Source organism: Bolinopsis microptera, chromosome 8 (assembly GCF_026151205.1).
Source record: "Bolinopsis microptera isolate Bmic1 chromosome 8, MBARI_Bmic_1.0, whole genome shotgun sequence".
NCBI classification, from domain to species: domain Eukaryota; kingdom Metazoa; phylum Ctenophora; class Tentaculata; order Lobata; family Bolinopsidae; genus Bolinopsis; species Bolinopsis microptera.
In genome coordinates this window covers 3,823,665-3,851,177 of record NC_087079.1, presented here as the reverse complement: position 1 = coordinate 3,851,177, position 27,513 = coordinate 3,823,665, and the positions used below count along the sequence as shown (strand labels likewise).

General features: G+C 36.2%; 6 protein-coding genes across 7 annotated transcripts in view; 4 read left to right on the top strand and 2 right to left on the bottom strand.

Annotated features, from left to right (window-relative positions):
• LOC134819175 (outer mitochondrial transmembrane helix translocase-like) overlaps positions 1 to 27,513 on the bottom strand; it is an 84,454-nt gene that overhangs the window by 23,832 nt on the left and 33,109 nt on the right. The window lies entirely within an intron of this gene.
• On the top strand, positions 84 to 3,074 carry LOC134819247 (uncharacterized aarF domain-containing protein kinase 5-like). The gene is made up of 3 exons (XM_063829071.1): positions 84 to 1,791; positions 2,015 to 2,125; positions 2,310 to 3,074. Exons 1-3 carry the CDS (start codon positions 193 to 195, stop codon positions 2,448 to 2,450), a joined length of 1,851 nt encoding a protein of 616 aa, XP_063685141.1. The 5' UTR covers positions 84 to 192; the 3' UTR covers positions 2,451 to 3,074.
• LOC134819174 (galactosylceramide sulfotransferase-like) lies at positions 3,225 to 4,890 on the top strand. Its single transcript, XM_063828961.1, has one exon. It carries the CDS (start codon positions 3,234 to 3,236, stop codon positions 4,578 to 4,580), a length of 1,347 nt encoding a protein of 448 aa, XP_063685031.1. The 5' UTR covers positions 3,225 to 3,233; the 3' UTR covers positions 4,581 to 4,890.
• On the top strand, positions 5,248 to 9,282 carry LOC134819718 (SRR1-like protein). 2 transcript variants are annotated; one of them, XM_063829815.1, is made up of 5 exons: positions 5,248 to 5,409; positions 5,714 to 5,870; positions 6,100 to 6,234; positions 6,466 to 6,580; positions 6,861 to 9,282. In XM_063829815.1, exons 1-5 carry the CDS (start codon positions 5,259 to 5,261, stop codon positions 7,041 to 7,043), a joined length of 741 nt encoding a protein of 246 aa, XP_063685885.1. In that variant the 5' UTR covers positions 5,248 to 5,258; the 3' UTR covers positions 7,044 to 9,282. The 2 variants fall into 2 exon arrangements, with proteins under 2 accessions (XP_063685885.1, XP_063685883.1); XM_063829813.1 differs by having other exon boundaries at positions 6,460 to 6,580.
• On the top strand, positions 12,673 to 14,773 carry LOC134820022 (SRR1-like protein). The gene is made up of 5 exons (XM_063830199.1): positions 12,673 to 12,837; positions 13,326 to 13,482; positions 13,665 to 13,799; positions 14,018 to 14,138; positions 14,389 to 14,773. Exons 1-5 carry the CDS (start codon positions 12,687 to 12,689, stop codon positions 14,569 to 14,571), a joined length of 747 nt encoding a protein of 248 aa, XP_063686269.1. The 5' UTR covers positions 12,673 to 12,686; the 3' UTR covers positions 14,572 to 14,773.
• On the bottom strand, positions 25,002 to 27,009 carry LOC134819217 (UMP-CMP kinase-like). The gene is made up of 3 exons (XM_063829028.1): positions 26,821 to 27,009; positions 26,341 to 26,552; positions 25,002 to 26,202 (listed from the first exon to the last, which is right to left on the bottom strand). Exons 1-3 carry the CDS (start codon positions 27,002 to 27,004, stop codon positions 25,939 to 25,941), a joined length of 660 nt encoding a protein of 219 aa, XP_063685098.1. The 5' UTR covers positions 27,005 to 27,009; the 3' UTR covers positions 25,002 to 25,938.

The following is a 27,513-nucleotide window of genomic DNA, read 5'->3' as shown; positions in this document are numbered from 1 at the left end:
AGTGTTCATGATATTATCATATTATATCATACCCTTTCTGTGTACCCAATTTTGATTGCAAATTGTATTTTCAAAAACAACCTGATATTTTAGGGATATTAATTGGTAATGAAGGAAAGGACTTCGATCAAGCTGGCCAACTGAAAATGTAAATGATAACATGATCTGATACTTGTGAGGAGGTGGTTTTAAATGATCAGACAATCTATAAATCGGCTTCAGCCGAGATCTACTTTAAAATGTTGCCGTGTATTACCAAGGACAGCTAAGCCATGTGTAAGAATGTTTGCTACCAAACCATATCCGTTAAACAGGTCAAGACAATTTCTCAAGTATACAATCGATTTTTTGAAAGTCAATCTTACTGTTATTTGGACTCCTCTAAAGTCTTTTGGTTACCTGGGTGGAGCTTATGGAGTGTTTTGTGTCGGATACTCAACTTTATCACCATCTGAGTGGAATCTCTCAGATCACAATGTTATGTTAACTGGTATTGTCCGCTTTGTTAGAACTGTCTCTAACGCTGCTTTAATCATGGCTGTTTACAAATATTCATATTGGGGCGTGGTGAAACCAGAACAGCCTGACGAAAACCCGTTTGGTAAACCAAATGGAAAAAATGTCGAGGAAGTTGAGCTGACACCAGAACAGCAGAAGTACAAAGAAATTCAACACAAGTTTTGGGAATTCGCAGCTAATCGTATTGCTAATGTTATGCTAGTTAACGGTGGGTCTTACATCAAAATTGGTCAGGGTATGGCTACTTATTCATCTATGTTGCCACAAGAGTTTGCTGCGGCATTGAAACCTTTATTGAGCAATATCTTTGAGAGGCAAAGTGGTGAAATAGAACACATGTTTGTAGAAGATCTTGGTGCACAACCAGAGAAACTCTATGCAAATTTCAAACGGGACCCTATAGCAGGGGCTTCTATTGCCCAGGTTTTTCTGGGACAGACTCATTGTGGAAAGAAGGTTGCTATTAAAGTTCAGTATTTTGATATCGCTAAAAGGTTCAAGATGGACAAAGGAACTTGTCTTTTTCTTTTACGAGTATTGGATTGGTTTATTCCTGGTATCCCCTTCCTGAATGTCATGCCTCATGTTTTTGATAGCCTTAAAAAAGAATTAGATTTTGTTACAGAAGGCAGAAATTCTGATTCATGTAAGAATGAACTGAAAGATTTGGATTTTATGTATGTTCCTGCAGTTCATTGGAAACTGACCAGCAAGCGAATTTTAACAATGGATTTTGCTGAAGGAATCAGTCTGACTGATGCTGAGAAAATTAAAGCTGCTGGCTTTGATACTAAAGAAATCATGACCAAGGTTATTCGAATATTCTCAGAACAAATTTTCAGAACTGGAAATATTCATAGTGATCCTCATCCGGGAAACCTAATGGTTAGAAAAAATCACCGAACTGGAAAAACAGAGATAGTGGTGATTGATCACGGGCTTTATGAGCACCTGCCAACGGAGTATCGACAAGCGTTCGCCTCCTTCTGGCACTCTGTAATCATTGATGACCATGATGAAGTTCAAAGTAGTGGTAAAATACTTGGGCTAAATTTTCCTGACATGATGGCCACCCTTTTGTTTTTCCAACCCTACGGTAAAATGAAGGAGTTGGGTTTCGGAGGGATGCATGGTGAGCGTAGAAAGAAGGTGATAGACATGAATGAAGAAGAAAAGGAACAAATGGAGTTAATACGGCACATGGCACATGATACTCTTGACACCTTACCAAAGGAACTAGCTCTTGTCTTCAGAAACCTCCGTCTTATCCAGGTATTGCATATTTTACATAGTTTCCCCCTTTTCAGTTTTAAAAAGTAAGTTGTGACTTACCACATCTTACAAGCCATTAGTGTGCCATGTTCCTCAACTCTGCCAGTATTTCGGGGGGACTAGCATCTTTAAACTTAATGCAATTCATTCCTCAAATTCGAAATCAAGAAAAACATTTTCAGACAACCAGTTTTCTAATTCTAATCCTGAATCACGCCATCAGGGAATAAACTTATCGTTTGGTGTACCAATAAACAGAGTAAGACTCATGGCAGAAGTGGCCGTTAAGAACTCGAAAAAGGATGAAGATTTCTTCACAAATCTTCAATCACGGGTAAGCTGAACATTTTATACTGCAGACATTATTAAGCTTAAATCTCAAGTAAATTTTCACCGTATATTTTAATTTCATACATTTATCGTCGGTCTAGCAACATTTTATTTTGAACAAAATCTACCAGCTACCTATACAATAATAAGAAAACATAACGAATCTGCTGATAATCGTTACTTTCCAGGCGAAGTTTGAGTGGCATTTCTTTGTGTTGGACCTGAGGAACAGACTAATAGCCTGGGCACTGTGGCTGTACAGCTGCTTTGCTAAACGAGAAGAGGGAGCTGTCGATGTGTCACAAGCAGCTTTGTTTCTTAAAGCGTGAACATGGGCTTTCAGATTTTAAACAACTTAGATCTACTCGTCAGATGAAACACACAACTGGAACTTCTATTTAGTTTTTCAATCATGTGCAAACTTGTAAATACTTGAGCTCTAGTATTTTTGTAACAGTTTACTTTTGTTACATGGACTTACTGATTAGAAATTTGTTTTATTAGCTCTATTGAAGGGCTTAACATGTGGAAATTTATTGATTTCCGGTTAAGACTATTTCGTGATCATAATGAAATCAGGGAGTATTATTTAAGTACATTGATAAGTGACCCAATGTTCAGCTGAATCAATTGTAGACCCTCACTCTCAGATATATTATTTGTAATTTTTAATTGTTATTAATTCCAGTTCTTTTAGTATTGCAGTAGGGTAATTGTTATTAAATTATGAAAGATAAAGGAGATATTGAAAAGTAAGTTTTGATATGAGTTTATATAATGCCCTGAAATTTCTTAACGCAACATTATTGATTATTGAAAGTTATCATCCAACTAAATATTCCTGAATCCTGACAACGCGAATTTCATATCCTTTACTAATATAACTATAAGTTTGTTTGCTAATGTTCGGTTATTGCCTTTGTAAATATCATTATAATGAAACTCGTTTTGAATGTCGATTTATTTAATGCTTTCTACTAACCTGCTAACCTAGTAAATACTTCGATCCATTTGAAAATGTATTATATTTATATTGTTCACTGTATCACATCTACTGAAAATCTTCCAATATTAATAATCTCCAAACTAATCTCTAATTATTCAGTGCCACGATGTCATTAGCTAAGGTAATTCAACGAATCAAAAAAGAATGGCAGATCATAGTAACAATCTTAGGAATCTACATATTTTACTACACGCTCACCTCAATAAACTGGCCCAAAGCTCAGCGTCGTCTGAAATCAGACATTGATCCTGAAGTCCCTATAAAAACTGACTCATGGATCTACAACCCTGGGAAGGTCTATCCACCTGAATGGTATGCAATACCCAAAAAACCAGACCCACAATGCAAGCCCAAACACAATCTACACTTCCTGCGAACACACCAAACCGGGACATCATCCATAACGAACATTTTCTATAGATACGGTCAGGAACATGACCTCAAGTTTGTGATGAACGCTCTTAAACTCAACCTGAACTACCCGGGTAGGATTAACATGCACTACTTAGAATCTGTGAAGCCTCCTCAGGGTTACAGTATCTTGTGCCAGTATTCCAGATTCCACAAGATGGATGCCCTGAGGATAATGCCGGATGGGACTATTTTTACCACCCTGCTTCGCCATCCTGTTGATCAGTTTCTGTCAGTGTTCCATAACCATGGCATCAAGGAAGAGATAAGAAATCTTCAACCCCATCATAATCCATATGAGGAGTTCTTTAGGAATCCCAAGAAAATATCCATGATGGCATCAGATGCTGTGTTTCACCTTATACAGAACAGCATGAGTTTTGACCTGGGGTTGAACCCTCTTCAGTTTCCCAACGAAACTGCTGTTGATGAGCTGATAAAAAAGGTTGATGAAGATTTTCATCTTGTCATTATCATAGAAATGTTAGACGAGTGTTTGGTTCTACTCAGACGACTCATGTGCTGGGACCTGAAACACATGATATACGTGAAACTCTCTGTAAACAACGAATACAGCAACGGGATAAAACCTGAAATACGGGAGAAGATTCTTGATTGGAATTCTGTCGATAAGAAACTCTACGACCACTTCTACAAGAAGCTACAAAGAATCATATCCGAACAAGACGAAGATTTCCACAAAGAAGTTGCCATGCTAAAAAAGATCAACGCTGAATTTTGGCGGGAATGCTACAGCAACGTGTTACCAGTATTTGATGGCAACAAGATAGGCTACACACTGCAGGACACCCATTCCGACAACAAAACCTGCAAGACCCTAGCTACTGATGACGTCACTCAGACCCACGTGATCGGGTTGAAGCAGTTTAAAGACACTCTTCCTCCGTCAGACATTCTCATGGTCAGGAACCACATGCAGAACCTGGGTAAGTTTAACCCGGCCATGTTGAAGTGGGGTGATGTGTATAACGCATTGGATCCTGATGATGCATATTATAAGTCTCCGTTCGATGAGTTGTAGGTGCAGGTGATGACTAACTCGACTTAGGGTGGCTTCAATGTCCGAGCAGATATGATGTTTCTCCAGATCTGTCTATCCATCATGAGCTTGTTTATCTCCTAGCTGTTTCCCTCCGCAGAATGTCAATATACGTGAGGTGTAGTCTTCCCCTACGCTGATGGCCGTGAAGGGGTTCCCAGGAGAAGCTGATGGATCAGAAGTTCAGGTGATATCAGACTGTTTTTTATCCTGCTGTGCAGTGCGCATGATGTTCAACATGTTTTCATAGTAATATTGTATTTTAGTGATGTTGATCGTTTTTTTATTGAAATACATGACAAAATAGGCACAATGTGCCTATTTGTTACAGATTTGTTTCATGATGCGAATTATAATACTCAATTAATTTCATATTATATGTTTATATTTTCGGTATCAAAAATTTGACGGCCATAATGCTTAAAATCATAATATTTATCGTTTTTATTTGCAGACTTACAATATAATGGATGCATCAATTATTATTTTCGTTTAATACGGTTTTATCATTTTACTGTGGTGTTCAACTCGTATAATAAAAAAAAAGAATTTACGTCAGTATAAAACATGCAGTAATTTACAGTAATGTATATTTAATCTTTTGTACTTAAATAATATTTTGTTAAGTTACTGACCCCACTATCAAGGTATACAGAGAGAATGGAAACTGATGGATTTGTATTGGTTAAACCTTCAAGAAAACGCAGAATCAAATCAAAGAAGTGTCCAGTGTTACCAGTAAATAATGTTGATGATGAGTGGGATCATCCTCTGGATCTTACTAGTGTTATAAAACAGGTCTTTACTGAGGGTGAGTGTTATTTTACAGTTATTTTACAGTTATTTTACAGTTATTTTGCAGTTATTTTACAGTTATTTTACAGTTATTTTACAGTTATTTTGCAGTTATTGTCGGTTATTGGTTCTACCTTTAATGGGAAGTGCAAATCTAAAACTGAGATTGGAACTGAATAACCTGTCAAACATTTAGCCTATGTTTACATGTTAAATGTACATTTAGCTATTTTGACAAGTGAATTTAGCTGTGTTAACATGTACAATGTACAATGTACAATTAGCCAATGTTAACATGTACAATGTACATGCTATTTCAGACTCTGTATTCTGTGATAAGATCAGTGAAGTGATATCAAGTCAAGATATTGAACAGATAGTATGCTATGGTATAGGAAGACTAAGTACCTGCAAGCTGGCTCAGTTTCAGTTTGCTGTTTTAGTAAACGTTCTACAAAAATCTCCCCAAATTCAAAAGTTTGTAATTTATCTTGTTATTTCTCAAATTTCTTATCAGCACTGTATCTTTTGTCTGATTCCAGTGATAATAAAGCAATAATAACTCATTAATTGATCAAAAGGTTGGTTAAGTTTAACAGATTTATAATGTGACTAGTGTTCTAGATGGTACGTCCCTAATTAATTATTTTATCAGGTGTTTGGTATTTGACCCAGTACTGTCCCTAATGCTACATTACTTTATCAGGTGTCTGGTATTTGACCCAGTACTATCACAGTCAGAGAGAACCTTCATTACTCAATACATGGAGGTTTTATCAGAAAACGACATGTGTGGCAGACGAGTTGTGTGTAATACACTCTTTTATATGATACACAGTAGGTATTGTAATACTGTATACCTACACATTAGACATTAGTTGTAGTGTAGTAATTACTAGTCTGTGTGTACCTTCATGGCTATTGTGTTGCAGCAGCGTGCCCCACATGACATAATAGCCGTGCCAATTATCGTTTATAAAAGTCGTACACGTGGGCACTGGGCACAGGGCCATGATATTATTATTATGTATGATAAACTTTAATCCAGAAAAATATGTACCTTCAGTAAAAGGATGTACGATAACGTTTTGAAAAGTAACTGGGATCAGTTAAAGTACTGTACGCTAATTGGTAATTCGTTCCAGTCTTATCTGCTTCACTCCACTACGTCTTCATTGGTAAAACAGGTGAGCAAATCAGATTTAATCTTATCATATAATTAATTGTATTTTAATATGTATTATCTCTATTAGATTGAAAATTATGATATTATTGTGATAGTAAGGTTTTTAGAAATAAGGGATCGCTCACATATGACATAATACTACTTATGCCAGATTTTGACCTTTTTAGACCCCTCAACCACTCTGTGAGCCACTTTACACTATTATACACTATAGTGTTGAAATAAAACGTACACAAACGGAAGTGAAATATTAGTATGATTATGGCAATGTTAACTTTCAGGTTCCCCATATTTACACATGCACAGAACATACCAAAGAAGACGAGTTACCCAAGTTCGTGAGCCATCATAACGTTTTCAACAATACTGTAATCATAGAGTTCTTATCTTCGGCTGATACTGATTCTGTTTTTGTGAACACTCTTCCTGCTGATATCTCTGAGGATGGCTTAGAGATACAGTGAAACACAGATTACTTAGTAAAACACTAAACCCCTGACCAACTAATCTTTAATTTGTTATAAGTTAATTTGTTGGCTAGCCTATAACACGGCCATTCCGGCTCTCAAATGATTGTTTTGTGAAGTTGGCATGATATGAAGAAGAAATTTTGTGTGTTATTCGTCTCATTCCTTCTTTATGTATGAAATTAATCCTGAAATTTATCTGATAGGAATTCATTTTAAGGTCATGTCAGGTAATTTTATTCCTAAAAAGAAGTATCAATTACAATAATTATAGATATTATCAAGCATAATGATTAATGACAATTACCACTGAATTTAAAGTATTTTTAGTCTTACCCTAGCCTGTAGTTTACAGTAACAATTACCATGGTAATCTACCCTACCCACCTATTTTTATTGTAGGTCGATGGTGATGGCCAGATTGGACGAGATCTCATATTTTGGCCTGATTCTGACTTAATGCACCATGGGTTCAGCTTACAGTAAAAAATCATTAGATAACATCAGTGTTAGTGAAGAATGTTTCAAATTAGAGAAAGAACTCAACATTGCAAAGAGAATTTTCGGAGTCGAACATGAAAAGATCCTTAGCAGGGTGTATGTTACCCACGTTGCTCTTTACAAAACCCCAATAGAAGGCATACGCAGAAGTTCGACTGCCTTTGTAGTTCTCAAGACAAATTTTGGATTATGCCTATCTCTGGAAAAGCAACAGGACGGTATTTTCATAGGGACGACATCAACTCCACAAAAACTTCCAGTTGACCTTTTGGTTGAAAACAGTTCGAGCTGTCCTTTCCGTTGCTTGATAGACTGTTTGAAGGACATTATGAATACTTCCAGTGTTACCAATTATAATGATTGCCAAGGCTTTGCGAAAAGAATATTTAATAAGATATGCCAAGAAGGCTTTTTCAAAGTGACTCCACAACTGAATGTGGCCAGGACAGTTTTTGGCTATGATCATGAAAGAATTGTTAACACCACGACTATTACTCAAGTTGCTGTTTACAAAACTCTGCTACCTTCCAATTCTTGTATAAGAAACAAACTTGCGAGACGGTATAAGTGGATTACCGTCAATAGTCATGCATTTGTGGTTATGAAGACAAGTTCTGGTGTATGCATATCTCTCGGAAAGCAGCACGACGGTATTTACATTGCGAAAAGCAACATGTTCGATAATGTAGTTAATGGCATGGAATCATATCCTCAGAAGCGTACAGTTGACCTTGAGATTGAAGACCGCTCAAACTATCGTTTTGGTCACTTTATAGTCTTGCTGAAAGAAATTCAAAAAGATTGCAACGATAAAAGTGTAAAAGATAAAAACTACCAAGACTTCTCAAAGAGAATTTTTGATAAGATTGCTGCCACAAAAACATGGTACTACACTATACCTCAAGCGCCTCTGTATGTATCATGCTTTATCTTCCCACTCTTTATCGATATAGTCCATCGGTTATGTGAGTATATGCCCATGGGAACTTTGTTGCTGTGTGGTGGTGTGTTCTTATTTTGCTTAGTTGATTATATATTTGCCAAATTTTCAAAACACAACGCTACTAACTAATTCATAAAGTATATAGTAATATTAGTTACTTGCTCTATCAAACGCAAGACTTCTTAAAATATGATATAGATTATTGACAACATATTTCTTTTGTTAAATGCTTAGATCTCACTGTATTTAAATGAGACTATGAAAGATACTAGTTTCAAGAGGCGTTTTCTTATTTAAAGATGTATTTAAACTTTACAAGTTTGAATTTAATTTTATGCTAAGGTTTTAATGATCTTATCATACAATATTTTTAGTTGACTGTAAATTTAATTGATTTAGGAGTTATATTTTTTATATGATTCTATACGACCCAATTTTATAAAATGACATTAATTTTTGTTTTTATTAGGTTATATAATATTTTTTGTAAATTTTGATTTATGGGCAAATGTTTTTAAATTGTAACATACTGCTGCAATGAAGTTGTTCCCTTTTTAAAATTATTCTATTGGAATTAAGTTTTTACCTTTTTAGAACGATATCACTGGAATGAACTTTTTACCTTGCTTGAAAAAAAATATTACAATGAACTGTTTGTCTTTTTAACCAAACCACTTACTTACTTGGGTTACTTGGGTTGGGTTCCGAGCTAGAGTGCTGGAATGACGTTTATACTTTTAATACCATACCGTACCTGTATACCTACTATTAGAATACATTTTTTAAAATCATACTGAAGTTCAGTGAAATGCTGTATTATTTCCTTATACTGTAGTACTACTATAATAAAGGTTTTATTCACGGTTTGAATATCATAATGCTGAAGAAAAGAAAGTGTCGAAAGAGAACTGGATTTAGAATTTGTATCGATTGATTAAACTGTACATTTTTCATTGATTTAAAGAATCTACTTCTTTGACATCATCAATTATTTTTCACAATATTACCCTCAAAAAGGATTAAGGATGCCGATCTACTATGAACTGGTATCCAGCAATGAGCTAGCTCCCGACGAGAAATTTATGCTGGGTTTTAAGTATGATGTACAGAATGGAATAATAGAGGGAAGAATTCATTCTTGGTGCGTTTTAGCAAACACTCCTTATGGCACGATCCCAGCCAAGGCCATAGGTGACAAAGCTTGGTACACATACAAAGGAAAAGTGTACATGACAGCTGATTTCTCCTATCTGAAAGCAGACCCGAGTGCTAAGGTGACGGTACAGGAAGCTGATTCTCCACCTCTTGGAGCGATACACGGGGACCTACTAGATGGTAAACCCAGCTACATGGTGATCTGTGATACATCATCTGCTGACGAACCCGGCAAATCTGACGGTGTGATTTCTCAGTTTGGGTGGAAAGGTCTAGAATATGACGAAGAAGATTTTAGATATGTCTGTATCAGTGGGCCCTATTCGTTTGTGCAGTCCAGCGAAAATGAAGACCCTAAAAGTACCGATGTAATGCTTGGTAACGATAAGTGGGGATATACAGAGGGACCTATGTGGTGTGTCATGACTCATAGTACCCATGGCTGGCTGCCAGGCTTGGCTAGCAGGAAGTGGGAAAATGCATGGTACACATACGGCCCGAAAGTATGTAAAACAACCGATTTCCATTTCATTCGCCCAGATGATGGCTATGAAGCAATGCTGAAAGCTGCTGATGGTTCTCCACCGAAACATGGTGTAGTTGTGGGACAAGGTAAGTATGATAACCAGCCCATCTACTCGGTGGTTTGTCATGTTGATGGAGATGATATTCCTGGATTATACTCAGGTGGTGATGCAGCTTACTACCAGGTTGTCTACAAGTATAAACCTGGCGTATGTTGGGTGTATCCTGGTGGTACTAGCACAATGGAGGCTAAGAATTTCTCTTATGTCGTAGTTGTCGAGAGAGGCCCAGATGCAAAAGAGGATGCAAACAAAGATAAACATTGTTCAGAAGACTAGTCTTTGCCCTCTTCAATCGTGTAGTTCACGAACGGCGTGAATGTACTAGGATATCTAATAAATTCCAACCCAACACATGGATTGAAAGATAGAATTATAGATATGTTTACTGATAATGTTAACATTATCATAGTAATACATACATATTACATATTAGATGACAGAATTTTTTACAGTGTTTTAACAATTTTATTAATTTTTTAGAGTACAGGATTTATTATTTACTTTTAGTTATAGTCTTTCTTTCAAAAAAGTTTTAAAAATCCAAAAAAATGTATCTCACTGAAGTGGTAATTATGAATAGTTATGATACCTAATTGGTATACCGGTTATAATTGTAGATAAACATATTTTCAAATCTGTAATCCGTTCATTATCTAGTTTCCATAATTATTGGATAAGACTTTTGATAGAATGTGACAGGATAGATTTAAAATGCCACATATTTTGTTGTTCGCCAACATGATTAAATATTTATTTTGTGTTTAAGCAAATATTAATAGTTTTAAAATAATGTTTTTATCGCTTTTTTTCCTCTTCTCAAAACAATTCTTTTGGAATGACGTTTTTACTCTCAATACCATACTACTGCTTTTTAAATCTTTATTTAAATGGTTTCGATTGGGCACCTCATTCATCGATTTGTGTTGTTCGATCTTTAGATCTTTGGAACGTGTTCATAGGAGAGCTGAGCTGATAAGTAAACATACATCTATTTGAATCATGAAGCACACGTTATTTACATAATAAATAAAGTGGGTAATCATAAATTGTGATGTTAACAATCCAATTGAGTAATAATAATATTCGGTATCAGAAAATATACCACTCTAGCCTGTACCCATTGCTTTCATACATTCATTTAGTGATCTGTCAAACCAATCTGCTTACAAATTGTTCTGTGTGATGCTTTCCACTACAATTCTGACTTGTTGAGCGTATTGTAAGGGCACTTAAAGCATGATCTCTTTTTTGACAACTCGTGCATTCCCTTCCTCACCTCAACCTTTCCGTACTGCTTCTCAGCATACCGGTTAAAAAGTCTGTAAACATAACAGTAAACATCACTCGGTTTTAGTTCGGTTCTGACAAAATGCCTGGCGTTCTCTGAGATGATGTGAGCCAAGTGGTCGTTTTCCTGGGCCCAGTTTAGGCGCTGTATCAGGTTGTTGAGGTTGTGGTTAAAGGGAACATAGTGTACCCACGGTTTTATGTCTGCGTAGAAATGTTCGTAGAAGAATGAGTCCTGAAGTATTTTTGTGATTTATTTTTTATCAATTTTACAGTGTACGTTTGTTTTAGCAGTTTAAAAGTCTGTAGTTAATTGATTATTCGAATTTTTTTATGAAAATGTTTTATATAGCCGGCTGGTCAGGCATGATATTTTAATATTTTTAAAACGATTGTTAATTTTTTAGAAAGATGGTATAATTATAGACGTAGATGATTTTAGTCAACAAATTTTGAATTAATTATTGATTGCTTATAATTTTTAATGGAATTTAATACAGCAGGCGTGCCGGAAAAAATAATATAATTAGTAACTCAAATTTTTTATCTAGGTGTTTGTTTTATTGTTTCATGGCATTTTAAACTATACTAAATGATTTGTTAATATCCACACCACAACAATATCTAACCTGTTTGAAGACAACACTTGGTCCACCCAAGATAAAAGGCACTCTATAAGCCGACACCATACCATCCACCGTTATCTGGAACTTGTAGTCGAAGAACTCTCTGAAGGGTATCTTTGGAACAATGTCTCCATACATGGACGGAACATGCTTGAAGAAGAGGGCTTGAGTCAGTTTAGCATCCACCTTTTTGGTGTATTGTGCCTATTTGTTACAGATTTGTTTCATGATGCGAATTATAGTACTCAATTAATTTCATATTATATGTTTATATTTTCGGTATCAAAAATTCGGCGGTCATAATGCTTAAAATATTTACCGTTTTTATTTGCAGACTTATAATATGCTGGATGCAACAATTATTATTTTCATTTAATACGGTTTTATCATTTTACTGTGGTGTTCAACTCGTTTAATAAAAAAAAAAGGATTTTCGTCAGTATAAAACATGCAGTAATTTACAGTAATGTATATTTAATCTTTTGTACTTAAATAATATTTTGTTAAGTTACTGACCCCACTATCAAGGTATACAGAGAGAATGGAAACTGATGGATTTGTATTGGTTAAACCTTCAAGAAAACGCAGAATCAAATCAAAGAAGTGTCCAGTGTTACCAGTAAATAATGTTGATGATGAGTGGGATCATCCTCTGGATCTTACTCGTGTTATAAAGCAGGTCTTTACTGAGGGTGAGTGTTATTTTGCAGTTATTTTGCAGTTATTTTACAGTTATTTTACAGTTATTTTGCAGTTATTTTGCAGTTATTTTGCAGTTATTTTGCAGTTATTTTGCAGTTATTTTGCAGTTATTTTGCAGTTATTTTGCAGTTATTTTGCAGTTATTTTGCAGTTATTTTGCAGTTATTTTGCAGTTATTTTGCAGTTATTTTGCAGTTATTTTGCAGTTATTTTGCAGTTATTTTGCAGTTATTTTGCAGTTATTTTGCAGTTATTTTGCAGTTATTTTGCAGTTATTTTACAGTTATTGTCGGTTATTGTTTCTACCTTTGATAAGAAGTGCAAATCTAAAACTGAGATTGGAACTTAATAACCTGTCAAACATTTAGCCTATGTTTACATGTAAAATGTACATTTAGCTATTTTGACAAGTGCATTTAGCTGTGTTAACATGTACAATGTACAATTAGCCAATGTTAACATGTACATGCTATTTCAGACTCTGTATTCTGTGATAAGATCAGTGAAGTGATATCAAGTCAAGATATTGAACAGATAGTATGCTATGGTATAGGAAGACTAAGTACCTGCAAGCTGGCTCAGTTTCAGTTTGCTGTTTTAGTAAACGTTCTACAAAAATCTCCCCAAATTCAAAAGTTTGTAATTTATCATGTTATTTCTCAAATTTCTTTAAATCAGCATCTTTTGACTGATTCCAGTGATAATAATAAAGCAAAAATAACTCATTAATTGATCAAAAGGTTGGTTTAGTTTAACAGATTTACAATGTGACTAGTGTTCTAGATGGTACGTTCCTAATGCTCCATTACTTTATCAGGTGTCTGGTATTTGACCCAGTACTGTCACAATCAGAGAGAACCTTCATTGCTCAGTACATGGAGGTTTTACCAGAAAACGACATGTGTGGCAGACGAGTTATGTGTAATACACTCTTTTATATGATACACAGTAGGTATTGTAATACTGTATACTTACACATTATACATTAGTTGTAGTGTAGTAATTACTAGTCTGTGTGTACCTTCATGACTATTGTGTTGCAGCGTGCCCCACATGACATAATAGCCGTGCCAATTATCGTTTATAAAAGTCGTACACGTGGGCACAGGGCCATGGCAATGATATTATTATTATGTATGATAAACTTTAATCCAGAAAATGTACCTTCAGTAAAAGGATGTACGATAACGTTTTGAAAAGTAACTGGGATCAGTTAAAGTACTGTACGCTAATTGGTAATTCGTTCCAGTCTTATCTGCTTCACTCCACTACGTCTTCATTGATAAAACAGGTGAGCAAATCAGATTTAATCTTATCATATTAATTGTATTTTAATATGTATTATATCTCTATTAGATTGAAAATTATGATATTATTGTGATATTAAAGTTTTTAGAAATAAAGGATCGTTCACATATAATTAATAAGTTAATACTACTTATGCCCCCTCCACCACTCTGTTAGCCACTTTACACTATTGTGTAGAAAATAAAGGTACACAAACGGAATGGAAATATGATTAAGGCAATGTTAACTTTCAGGTTCCCCATATTTACACATGCACAGAACATACCAAAGAAGACGAGTTACCCAAGTTCGTGAGCCATCATAACGTTTTTAACAATACTGTAATCATGGAGTTCTTATCTTCGGTTGATACTGATTCTGTTTTTGTGAACACTCTTCCTGCTGATATCTCTGAGGATGGCTTAGAGATACAGTGAAAAACCATTTTTATATAATATGCTGATGCTCGATATATATACCTACCAATGTTTTGCGCCTTCTGGTAACATTTTTGTCACGTCTACCGAATGTTAACTTGGCCAGGCCATTGTACATTTTGCTAAACAATTTAATTTTTCGTTAAAAAATGGAAGTGAGGCCCTTTGGTGTTGCTCTGACACGCTTTATCAGCTCTGTCATCATTATTTATATGGAATGGGGATATGAAGGAGATTTTGTGTGTTATTTCTTTTCATGTATGAAATTGATCCTGAAAGCTAACTGCTAAAGTTCATCACAAGATCGTGTCAGTGCATTGTATTCCTAAACATGATTATTGATAACCGTCGTAGATTGTTAAGTAAAAAGTCAATAATTACTGAATATATTAAAGCGTTCCAACAGTTCCTCTGTAATTAATATTAATAATGACCTTGGTTAACCAGTAACCACGAACGATCATTTTATTGTAGGTCGATGGTGAGGGACAGGCTGGACGAAATCTCATGATATTTTGCCTTAATCTGACTTCATGAACCATGGGTTCAGCTCACAGCAAAAAGGAGCATTCAATTTCAGATGAGGTATTTGTAAATGAGTCATTAAATAATATTAATGTTAATGAGGGATGTCTCAATTTAGACGAAGAACTCAACATTGCAGAGAGAATTTTCGGAGTCGAATATGAAAAGATAATTGACAGAATTTTTGTAACTCACGTGACTGTTGGAAGACAATGGTCCTGGCCTACAGTTGATTATGTTTATTTTGTGATTCTAAAGACGAATTGTGGAGTATTGATATCTCTCGAGAAGCAGCAAGATGGTACCTCCTCCATTGAGTTTAGGAGAAAATTATTTCGATCTTATGGATATGACTTTAAAGTTTACGATGTTATTGACGACAGTAAATCCAGCTATCCCTTTAGTTGCTTCAAAGACTTTTTAAAGGAAATGTTCATTACTTGCAGTGCTAGTTATAACAAAGACTTTGCAAAGACAATTTTTGTTGAGATAAGCCAAGCATGCTATTTCAAATTAAATCCGAATCTTAATGTGGCTAAGAGTGTTTTCGGCTACAATCATAAAAGCATTGTTAACGACACGACCGTAACTCATGTTTATGTCTACAAATGTCCACTAGAAGGCATATTCATAAGTTCAACTGCTTCTATAAGAGAAAGAATAAGAGAACGAATTGGGAGACAGTGGACTTCAGTTGATTATCATGCATTTGTGGTGTTGAAGACAAGTTATGGTGTAAGCCTATCCCTCGAAAAGCAGCGAGACGGAATTTACATCGGGAGAAGCATAAGATGTGATGATGTGGTTGAAGGTATGCGACCATCTCCTCGGAAAGGTCCTATCGACCTTGAGATTGAGGATAGCTCTGACTATCCTTTCAAACATTTCTTAGGTTATCTGGATGCAATTGTGGAGGATTGTAGCGATTACAGTGTAACAGATCAAAACTGCCAAGACTTTGCAAAGAGAATTTTCGATAAGATTGCTTCGACGAAAACTTGGAACTACACTCGACCAAAAGAGTATCTTTATAAAACAGCAATAATATTTGGAATTCAGTTCCTTATCATGTTTTTGTGGTCCTGAAGACATTTTGTGACAAATGTACAATGTACAATGTACATGTACTACCTTAATTTTTACAGATTCTTTATTATATTTTTGGGTATAAGAATAGTTTTTTAGTTTGGTTCGTTTAAAGATTTTATCCATGTTTTTAATTTTGATTAGTACTTTAGTAATTATTATCATCACTTATGTAATTCATTAATGAGTAAATTTTTGCAAGTAATAATTTTGAAGTTTTAGTTGACGTTAAATAGTACTTCATATCACGTTCTGTCACCGGGGTTGTTGGATTCTTTTTTACCTAATATTTTTAGTGTTCATAATTTTTGATGATTCCTTAAATACGGCCAATTCAACGGAAACTGGACTTTTCAGGTAAATGTAACTGTTGAATGTTCCATTCTCAAATTATTTGTTATATGGACACGTTCATTTGAGTTTGAGGATATTGGTAAACAAAAATAATAGCGTTTTTGACGATAGTGGCTTAATTTTGACATCTATTAACCTAGCACGTTCAGAAGTTCTGAACATTAGCCACGTAACCCATACTCCCATATGCACTGCTCAGAAAGAAAATCTATTGTTGTTAGGCACTATAATGTTTCAAATGTCACATTTTGTGTGACTTAGTTAACTGCAGTTGTCTAATTATCATTCCTTGGTCTGAAATATAGTAGATTAGGTCAATCTAACAATTATGATACAACATTGGTTAAAGGGCACGGATCGAACGGTTACAAGGCAATATTTGGGTAACTTTGTCACACTCAGAATACCATACCTCTATTCTACTGTGAGGTGTCCTCAAAACCCTTTTAACTCATTATTTGATGGTTGATCTACCAATCATAGTCCTAAAATATGTTGTTTTGAGTAGTTAGCTAATACAGGCACTTGGTTATTGGGAAATGAGGTTAATTCTGTCACAATATATGGAATTTTAAATTTGTGGCGAATTATTTATATCTGATTTTGGTTTGAAAGGCGGGAAAACTTTATATGATGACAATGTAGTTGATGCAAGTTAAGATCAGTTGATGTTTACATTCAACATTGTCACAAAAAATGATACGAAATCGTAAATAGGTTAAAAACAATGATTATAGAATGAAATAGTCTCTTATAATAACTCTTATAATAACTGATGTTACAAAGTAAACATGTCTTGCCCCTATTTTTAAGATCTATATAATATTCTATAACTCCTATCTATTAGAATTCAACATTCTTTCAGAAAAAATTGGTAGAATATAGTCCAGAACATCAGAGCTCAAGTTTAACAATTTTAGGTTAAATTTGTCAAAGTCACTAAAAATGTGATAAAATTAACTTTTCCTGCCACAACAATTTCAAGATATTGGGTTAAAATTGGCATAGGATGCTTTATTGCCTATATTAATCGATCCAAACTACGAAAGAATATAAATGTTAATGTGATGACGATTACCTAACTCTAATAATAACTGATGTGACAAAGTAAAGATGTCTTGCCCCTATTTTGAAGATCTATAACTCTATTAGAATTCAACATTCTTTCAGAAACGATTGGTAGAATATTGTCCAGAACATCAGAGCTCAAGTTTAACAATTTTAGATTAATTTGTCAAAGACACTGAAAATGTGACAAAATTAACTTTCCCTCCCCCAACAGTATCAAGATAGTGTGTTAAAATTGGCATAGGATGCTTTATTGCCTATATTAATCGATCCAAACTACGAAAAAGATCTGTTGACCCGGAAAAATCGTCAAAAAAAGAGGTCCAAGATTTTCAAAATCGAATAAAAAATTTGTAAAGGCCTCGAAATTGTAAAAAGAGTGAAATCTTCTAAATGGTCCTTAGAACATATCCTGAAAGTTTCAAGGTGATTGCTCAAAAAATGTAGGAAAAGATAGATCTTTAGATTCGATTTTCAGGGCGCGCGATTGAAAATCGCTTGCGCAATACAATTACACATGAGCACTGACCTTTGACCGGTAATAATTTCGTCTAGGAACAATATTTTTCCATGGGACCAAAAGTAGCAGATAGATATCACTCCCCTCTATTAGAAACAACTATAAAATCAATTTCGAGAGAAATTTCATAAATATCTGATGACGATTACCTAACTCTTATAATAACTGATGTGACAAAGTAAACATGTCTTGCCCCTATTTTGAAGAACTATACCTCTATTAGAATACTATGTTACTTTATCATCAAAAAAATTTCGACTAACTAGTTATTTTGCCAGCAAGGAGCTAACAGAGTTATAATAATTTTTTTGTCACGAAATTACCCTATTTTTGACCATGTTGCGGTAGTTTAATTGTAACACAGTTAACATATTACCACCCGATAATGATTTATGTGACTGGTGCATGGTACTAGCAGTATTGTTTGATCCATAGTACGTATTATAAGGGCTTTAAGCTAGTATATCATTATTTTTTCAATTTCACACATGTTCAGATATCATCAAGATTATGTGACAAAGTAAACTTGTTTGTGCCTTCTGTGTTTAAATTCCTCACGACTAAATGATATAATAACAATTCCTAGCACTTCCAGGCCATCAAATAAACCTACATTGCTCAGTATTGCTTATCAGGGTGCCCTAAATATTCTTCACATATTTTCTTAAATGTGTGACAGAGTAAACCTGAGTGCACCATCTAACGAAAAATTCGTCAAATATGTAGGTAATGGTCATATGTACCCATCCAATCAACTGGACACTCAAAAATTTGGTCAAAAATGGCAGCAAGGGGTCCATATTTACTCCGTCACATGTTTATAGTGTGACAATGTAACCATTTCCGTGCCGGCCGTATTTAAACAATATCTTATCACCTGATTAAAATATCGTTATGTGACAAAGTTAGCCAAGAGGATGAGACGATTATCCTAACCATCAAGGGTTTGTGTAATTTCATAGTGAGACAAAGTCAACTACACTGTGCCTTTTAAAGGGTCACTTATATTTACCAATATCCTCAAACTCAAATGAACGTGTCCATATAGCACCTAGTGTTGAAAGTATTATATAGCGTTAAAAACTTTCAACACTACTAATATAATATAACAAATAATTTTAGAACATGAATATGATGTAGTATCTGACTAGATTTGAATATTTATTGATTTAAAGAATCTATTTCTTTGACCTCATAAATTATTTCTAACAGTATTTCCATTGAAAAGGAGTAAGGCCAAGAATGCCGATCTACTATGAACTGGTATCCAACAATGAGTTAGCCCCCGACGAAAAATTTATGTTGGGTTTTAAGTATGATGTACAGAATGGAATAATAGAGGGAAGAATTCATTCTTGGTGCGTTTTAGCAAACACTCCTCATGGCACGATCCCAGCCAAGGCTATTGGTGACAAAGCTTGGTACACATACCAAGGAAAAGTGTACATGACAGCTGACTTCTCCTATCTGAAAGCAGACCCGAGTGCTAAGGTGACGGTACAGGAAGCTGATTCTCCACCTCTTGGAGCTATACACGGGGACCTACTAGATGGTAAACCCAGCTACATGGTGATCTGTGATACATCATCTGCTGAAGAACCCGGCAAATCTGACGGTGTGATTTCTCAGTTTGGGTGGAAAGGTCTAGAATATGACGAAGAAGATTTTAGATATGTCTGTATCAGTGGGCCCTATTCGTTTGTGCAGTCCAGCGAAAATGAAGACCCTAAAAGTACCGATGTAATGCTTGGTAACAATAAGTGGGGATATACAGAGGGACCTATGTGGTGTGTCATGACTCATAGTACACATGGCTGGCTGCCAGGCTTAGCTAGCAGGAAGTGGGAAAATGCATGGTACACATACGGCCCGAAAGTATGTAAAACAACCGATTTCCATTTCATTCGCCCAGATGATGGTTATGAAGCAATGCTGAAAGCTGCTGATAGTTCTCCACCGAAACATGGTGTAATTGTGGGACAAGGGAAGTATGATAACCAACCCATCTACTCGGTGGTTTGTCATGTTGATGGAGATGATATCCCTGGATTATACTCAGGTGGTGATGCAGCTTACTACCAGGTTGTCTACAGGTATAAACCTGGCGTATGTTGGGTGTATCCTGGTGGTACTAGCACAATGGAGGCTAAGAATTTCTCTTATGTCGTAGTTGTCGAGAGAGGCCCAGATGCAAAAGAGGATGCAAATAAAGATAAACATTGTTCAGAAGACTAGTCTTTGCCCTCTTCAATCGTGTAGTTCATAGACGGCGTGAATGTACTAGAATATCTAATAAATTGCATGGTGTAATGAACGTCGTTTATATGACTCCCATAACAGACGTAGCAGACTGTTATCATTAAGAAGCGACAGCATGTCCTATCTAGAAATTGTCCAGGACAAAATGTTCTCTGAGGGTCCGAGATTTTTTGACGAAGTAATTTTGAAGAGACAACACTCCCTCGATTCCATAAAAAAGGTGTCTTTTACCTTCTGGTTTCAGTGATATTTGTGTAGTTATAGTCATGTGAAAACATGCCATCCACCATTTGTTGATCATATGCCAAGACAGTGTCTGGTTTTTCATTCATCTTCTCCCCATAGAAGCCTTGTACGCCCGCAAATTGCAGTCTCCTTGTTGACTCGTCCTATGAATATCTCATCTCACGTCGTACGTCAACCCAATGACGAAGTAGTCCTCAAATCTATTAATCAGGTGAAATACCGATATAAAGTATCACTTAGTTCAAATAATGACCCCTGTCCAAGAACATCTTTAAGATTTTAGTTTTTGGAGGTAACATCACCTTGGGCTTCATGGACAGATTAAAACTCCTTTAACTCGAGTCATTCACACGCCCCGTCATGGCAAATACGGAGAATTGTGATCCCATGGAGCTTACACCCCAAGTACCTGGCAAAAATGTACTAGTGAGTTAATAGTATCTTCGCACGATGTGATTCTAGATAGTAGAGCATTGGAGCAGTAATTGTTATTGTGGATTATAGTGCAACGTAGCGATGAAGAGTAGATATACTCCTACTAGAAGTCCGCACATGATACATCACGATTAGACATTTGTTCACAAATACCAATGATTTGTTAAAAGTTTTGAAAAATACAATGCTCTTTTACGGATGACCCAAAAATTTGCAGAAACGGCTACACCCCCATAGTCCCGCAACACAGCCAGCATCCAGTCTTAAGGATTTTAACCGAGCAATCTTCATTACACTCAACTGATAGATCAGAACAGTTTTATAGGTGCCATCACATTTGTTTTGTCATTGGAATGTAGAAACCTGTGACAGTGCCACTGAAATGGTTTGAGCAACATGATTTCGTCAGAATCGTCACCACAGTCGTCCCACTAGGTCGCACACTGTTTAAATTCCAAACATTTTGTGATTGATTCTTACAAGCAAGTAATCCATAATATAAGCAGCTCGACGTTTCCTTAGGGAAGGTTAAGTGTTTGTTGTTTGCGATTGGTAAAATACCTTGGAATATTAAAATTAGTTCGGAACACTGTTCCTGACTTCCCGAAGCACTGTAATGGGACATGAAAGAGTTACTACATTTTTTACTACAAGCTAGTTATAACGTAGAATCTCCCCAAATAGGCTGTCACACAACACACTCGGCTTTTGATGGAATGTTTGAATATAATGTCATACTGGCCAAAGACGTCAAGATATTATTAGCAAAAAAATAATCGCTTACCACATTTTGGTCTTTGAGGATTCCATGTTCTAAGTCCTTCGAACAAAGTAAGAAAGAATGTCTATACAGTCCCCGTCAGGAGAAGTCCAGTGAAATTAAAAGAGGGTATTTCAATTGACCAAACGAGTCAAGTATGCAGACTTGTAGTTCATTACCACATGTCCTCTATCCATCGCACAGCTGTGCGAATTCGATGAGTCCGCACGTCCGGATGAACATAGGTATACATATTCCACAGGATGTAGTGTCTCTAACATAACGAAATGGATTTGTCCTTGTCCACAACTTGGCCAATCATTTTCTTCATCCTTTCCCCCATCTGTGCAATCTAATTCACCTTCATTTACCCAAGCTAAACGGACGCAAGAATTTCCGCTGTCATTATAAGTACAACGTGTGCACGTTTCCACATGAACTAGAAATTGCTAGCAACGAAAGTCGTTTCATCGCTTTTTGTCTGTGCAATCTTCTTCAAGTCACCACAGGCTGTGTTTAATCACGAAATCACACTGTATAGTTTGGACGCAAATGCGTATCAATTATGGTCATCGGCACAAGAGGTAGTCCCTAGCAATAAATTTTCTGTGAGGAGTATGCTCCGAATTATGCCCTTCGATCCTCACAGAACACGCGTCACGTCGACATCGATTTTAAATGGATCTTACATGTAGTCCCTGACTAAGGAGTTGGAGCGAACAGTAAGACTCAAAGTGCGATCATATTTGCACATCTGAAGTGATCCTGGAAGTAGGACCCTTGGATTATATTGCCCAATGCTGAGACGGAATGCCGAAGATTGCGTATCTACGAGACTACAACAGTAGCTATCATCTTACTTGGACAATTCTAGAATGGCGTTGCAGGTAAGTAATTGGTTCTTTACGACTTCACCTCATCATAACCTAAAATTGTGAGCTGTAAATGACAGTAGTTCCGTAATATATCCCGTTACACTTAGCCTCAACTTCACAAGCTTTGCATGTTCACATTCTCATCATTGCACAAGGTCAAACGCATAGTCTGTTTTCCGCTTGGGAGATACACATTTCACTCCCATCTTTTTCACACCCAAATTCTTCAGCAATGTTATGTTGAAACAGTTTTTTTTTTACCTGGATGTCCTCACAAACGTACCAGATTGATATATGATTTCAAGTGAGTCACCCGGCGTAACCGATAAAATGAGCGGTACAATCTCAGAGCAAAAAAAGAACCCGCAAACCGTCCTTCTCATCTCTCTCCATCCATAACCCTCAGCGATCACATCCACTTTTGCAGGCTTGTTGTAAAAAGTAGGGGTACGTATTTGAGCAAGTGACGTAGTACTCATTGACATGAAAAGAGTACGTTTAGCGGTGTATTGGGCCAAAACATAAACATCGTCAAATGCGTGCATTTAAGACAAGTTCTAGATTTACACATTTAAAACGTTTCTTAGAAACCCGTCCACTTCGACCTATCCTGCCAAGAGTCTCTTCGTTGGAATATGGAAGTGATAGACACACTTGAAATGTTTTAATGATAGGTGTTGGGAAATTCCACGTTAAGGTCGCGTGTAATGTTAAAGGCAAAATATGGTTTAAGACAGTAAGTTCTCTATACTTTTAACGAGGGATCCAAAGGTTGTTAGTTTAACTTGCATAAAAGTTCGATAATGCTTTATTCCAAAGAAACCAAGGCTCAAACATCACAACACACCCTAGCAATTTTAGATGGCCATAGATTGGGGATACGGTGTAAGGCCTGTCAGAAAGATGGTTTATATTTTTTTAAAGCACAAATCATTAAAAACAGCTGTTTTAAAGTCAGAAACGTTCACAAAACACCTAAAAACTAAGGGAAAGTTTTTCTTCCCTGGGGTTTAGAATATGGTTAAAAATTAGCCAGTGATGGGGAAAAATCGCATTTGAAATTACCCCTTATAGACTACGGCTGTCAGAATGGAAAGTTAATTTGTAATTTTGAGGCCATCCATTAAACAAAAAAAACTTTTGGTTAATTGGACCTTGCCGTGCAGTTAGGTAAATTATACCACCAATTACCATAACACCGTTCTGTCAATTCAACTAAATCACTATTCCTTGGGAATTAATACAACATAGAATGAAGACTGCGGCTAGTCAGAATGAAGTTTTTTCCCAAAACAAAGTTGTCCCCATAATTCCATCATGGCACTAGGCATTTTTTAGAACCCTCTATCATTATAACACATATTATTATCTAGCATCGTTTATTCTACCCAAACAAACATTCCCGGGCATTTTGGAAAAAACAATAATAAAACCTGTCATTCTGAACAGCCGTATTGAATAGTACACTTTTACATTTTATACATTTTATTAATTGGGCCTGAGGTAATTTCTGAGGGGCTATGTTAGCTGTGTGTATTAAACTAATTGACAAGTATGACCTTTTACACACACAACCTTATCCAATGCTGGCGGCCCAAGTTACCTGCACAAGGCCCCCATTTAGAATTTATTGCATGTTAAGTCAACTTCAACATTACAGAACGAATCCATGGTTACAAGCTCTCTCTCATAACTGCTTAGAAGTTCAAGCAGTATGAGAGAGAGCTTGTCACCATGGAATGTTCTGTTATTGATCCGCTTGGCGTTAGTTGCCACTTCATCCCAGCTTTAGTTTGGATGTCTTACTGTTTGAAACGTTTTGCAATGAGTTATAAATAGTAACTGACCTTTATCAAACAGGTTAGGGGGAGGGCTGCTGTCAGCGACACGCTGTTTGCAGCGGCGTGTCAACATACCGTACATTTTCTCTCTCACACAGAACCAACTTAAACATCCTCAGTCTCTATACACACAATAATAATCAGATGGTTGGGCAGGGCTGCATATGTACTGCTGCATATGTACTGATGTACAGGACCTGGAGATTGAAGGTGACACACTGACACGCTCGGCAGAATGACCGGATCACAGGTTAAGATGCACCACTTAAAATACTGCAATAGTCGGACACAATGTCCTGCAAAAGTCACAAATTTGGTCATCGTCACGACTTCCCGTCGAAATATTGTCCATGGGACATGTTCGCTTGACAACTGCTATCTCCATGTGAAGTTTTTGTCTATTGATGGAACATGTCATGTTAATATACGATTTTTGTAGGAAAACAAATTAAAAGCTTAGCTAAAAGGAAGTTAACATAGGATAAAGTGAAACAGTATTACGGACATGGTTTTTGAATACTATACAAATAAAGAGTAGCAAAGAAAGGTAGAGCACAGTGATACTAACACGGGGGGTTAAAGCGGATCATACTCGCTAGATATGTTCGTATTGATTACCAGTGACAGAACTATTCTCTGCTTGTACATATCACACATGTGGAACTTATAAAATCCCAGCCGAGCTTTCTCGCATATCAATGTGGAATGTAAACATCGTGCACACAGTACTCTATATCAACTATCCACCTCCCAGTCCCACAGTCACATACCACAAATATAGCCGAGTCTTATTTTCAGGTGATAAAAATCAAATAAATAAAGTAATTTAACACATATATAATGGAAAGGGATCTTTATAAATAAAAGTTCTAGCAAGTTCAGGAAAACAAAACTTATTTGCAATCCCTTTAAGATCAGTTAAAAAGCACAATCTATTAGTTACAGTTATCAAACTAGAAACCAAAAAGTCCACTAAAGCCGAACTATCTCAAGATAAGACATTATAAAACAAATTTTGGATTATGGAACGAATAATGATACACATTTTGGATTTAAAAGCTGGGTAACGGGCAAGCACTATTATATTATGACGAATCAAGGTAACGTTCATATATTACGTAAACCAGCCTATGGGAGGGGACTTGGAAATGTTTACTTTAGTGTAATTTATTCACAGTAGCTGAGTGTAAAAAAGTGGTTTACGGAAAAGAAGGGGGTATAAAATGGGGAAGGGGATATAAAATGCCCCTTGGCTTACGTAATATACGTAATATGTGAACGATTCCCAAAAGTAGTTGAGAGGTTCCAGACGTCTCAATATCTGATCAGACTGTCTTGAGTAAAGATGAACAGTCGTTATTATAAACTAAGGGGAACCTAAAAACTAGTCTAAACTATTCACTCTTCTCCATTCTCGCCCTTTTCAAAGCACTTCTGAGTTAAGAAGAACACAGACTCAGGATCAGTACTACCATCTATATTCCGGAGGAGTCCCTTTCCTTTGAAACTGTTTACTATGGGCATGGTGGAGTTGAGATATGTTTGGATTCGTTTCCGGAAAGAGTCCACGTTGTCGTCGGAGCGTCCCTGGTTCCGGCTCAGAGCTCTTTTCAGACATTCCTCTTCGTTACACTCGTAGAACAGGACAAACTTCAGGTTTACCTAAAAATATGGGACTTACTTTTCAAATAAAAAACAGAACGTTCAAAAACGGTATATCAAAATATGGGATTTCTCAGATTATAAAACTGGTGTTTCAGATCAAACTACGACATCTGATCACAGACTATTTAAACCTACCTTATCGTGCATGAGACTGTTCCAGCCTGCCACATTATCCTCATTCCTTGGGAAGCCATCAATCAGGAACTTTCCATCAGTGACCTTCATCATAGCGTTAGCAAGTAGTTTGACGGTGATAGCAACAGGGACAATGGTGCCGCCTCTGATGTGGGACTCAATAAGGTCACCGTCGGAGGAGCCGGACGCTCTCTCTGCTCGGAGTAGATCACCTGAGGTGGTCGTAAGGTTAAGGGCCAAGTAGGGGACAAGTAAAGTAGGGGACAAGTAAAGTAGAGGACAAGTTTATATATCGCTTTGCTTTTAGCAAAAGGAAGAAATGATAACTTTTATGGATTGATAATTATTAAGATGTGGTGAGGTTGCAGGGTGATGAATCCCACCAATCATAAAACAGCATGACCACCTTAAATAATAATCACAATAAAAGCTAAGGTATGTTTTATAGTGAGATAAGGTAAAACTAATTATAATACCAACCAGCAGAAAGATGAGTATAACCGTACTTCTGTACTATCATCTGACACTGAGTGCCCTTGCCAGCTCCAGGGGGTCCCAGTACGAACACTACATCTGGTTTGGTGAGGGAGTCTCCACCTAACATTGCTACTAGTCTGCGTGGGGGTGTAATGAGGCGGGCTACTCGACTAGCTACATGACTCATCTGTCTTACCTTAGTACGTGATCACTAAGTTATCATTGAAATTATCACTCTAATCACCAATGAGATATAACTTATTTAAAGCTCTCTTTTTACTGTGAAAATAGTGTTATCCTTAATTAATAGTCTTGATTGAAGCAGACTTGGTTGAAGCAGATTGAGCATAACATTAGATTTCACCTTAATTGCGTCATAAATTAGTTTAGACTGTTCTCAGGAATTTAGAAAATGAGGTACCTAGCCAAACCACAAGAGTTTCAGCCATGACTTGATCTGATAATATTTTGAAGATGAGAATGTCTGAAAAGATGCGGTAAGAAATGTGCTTCTCTTTCAAAAAGGCTGCAAATAAAGAAATCCAACATAAAAATACCGTCGTGAGTCGTTTAAAGGCTTTAAATTCTGCGATTTAAAGTGCTTTTTACGACCAAGTAATGGTAAAATTAGAATTTTAGCAGCTTCTTTAGAAATCATTACGAGTTGGGCTCTTTCTCCAGAACATGATCGACTGT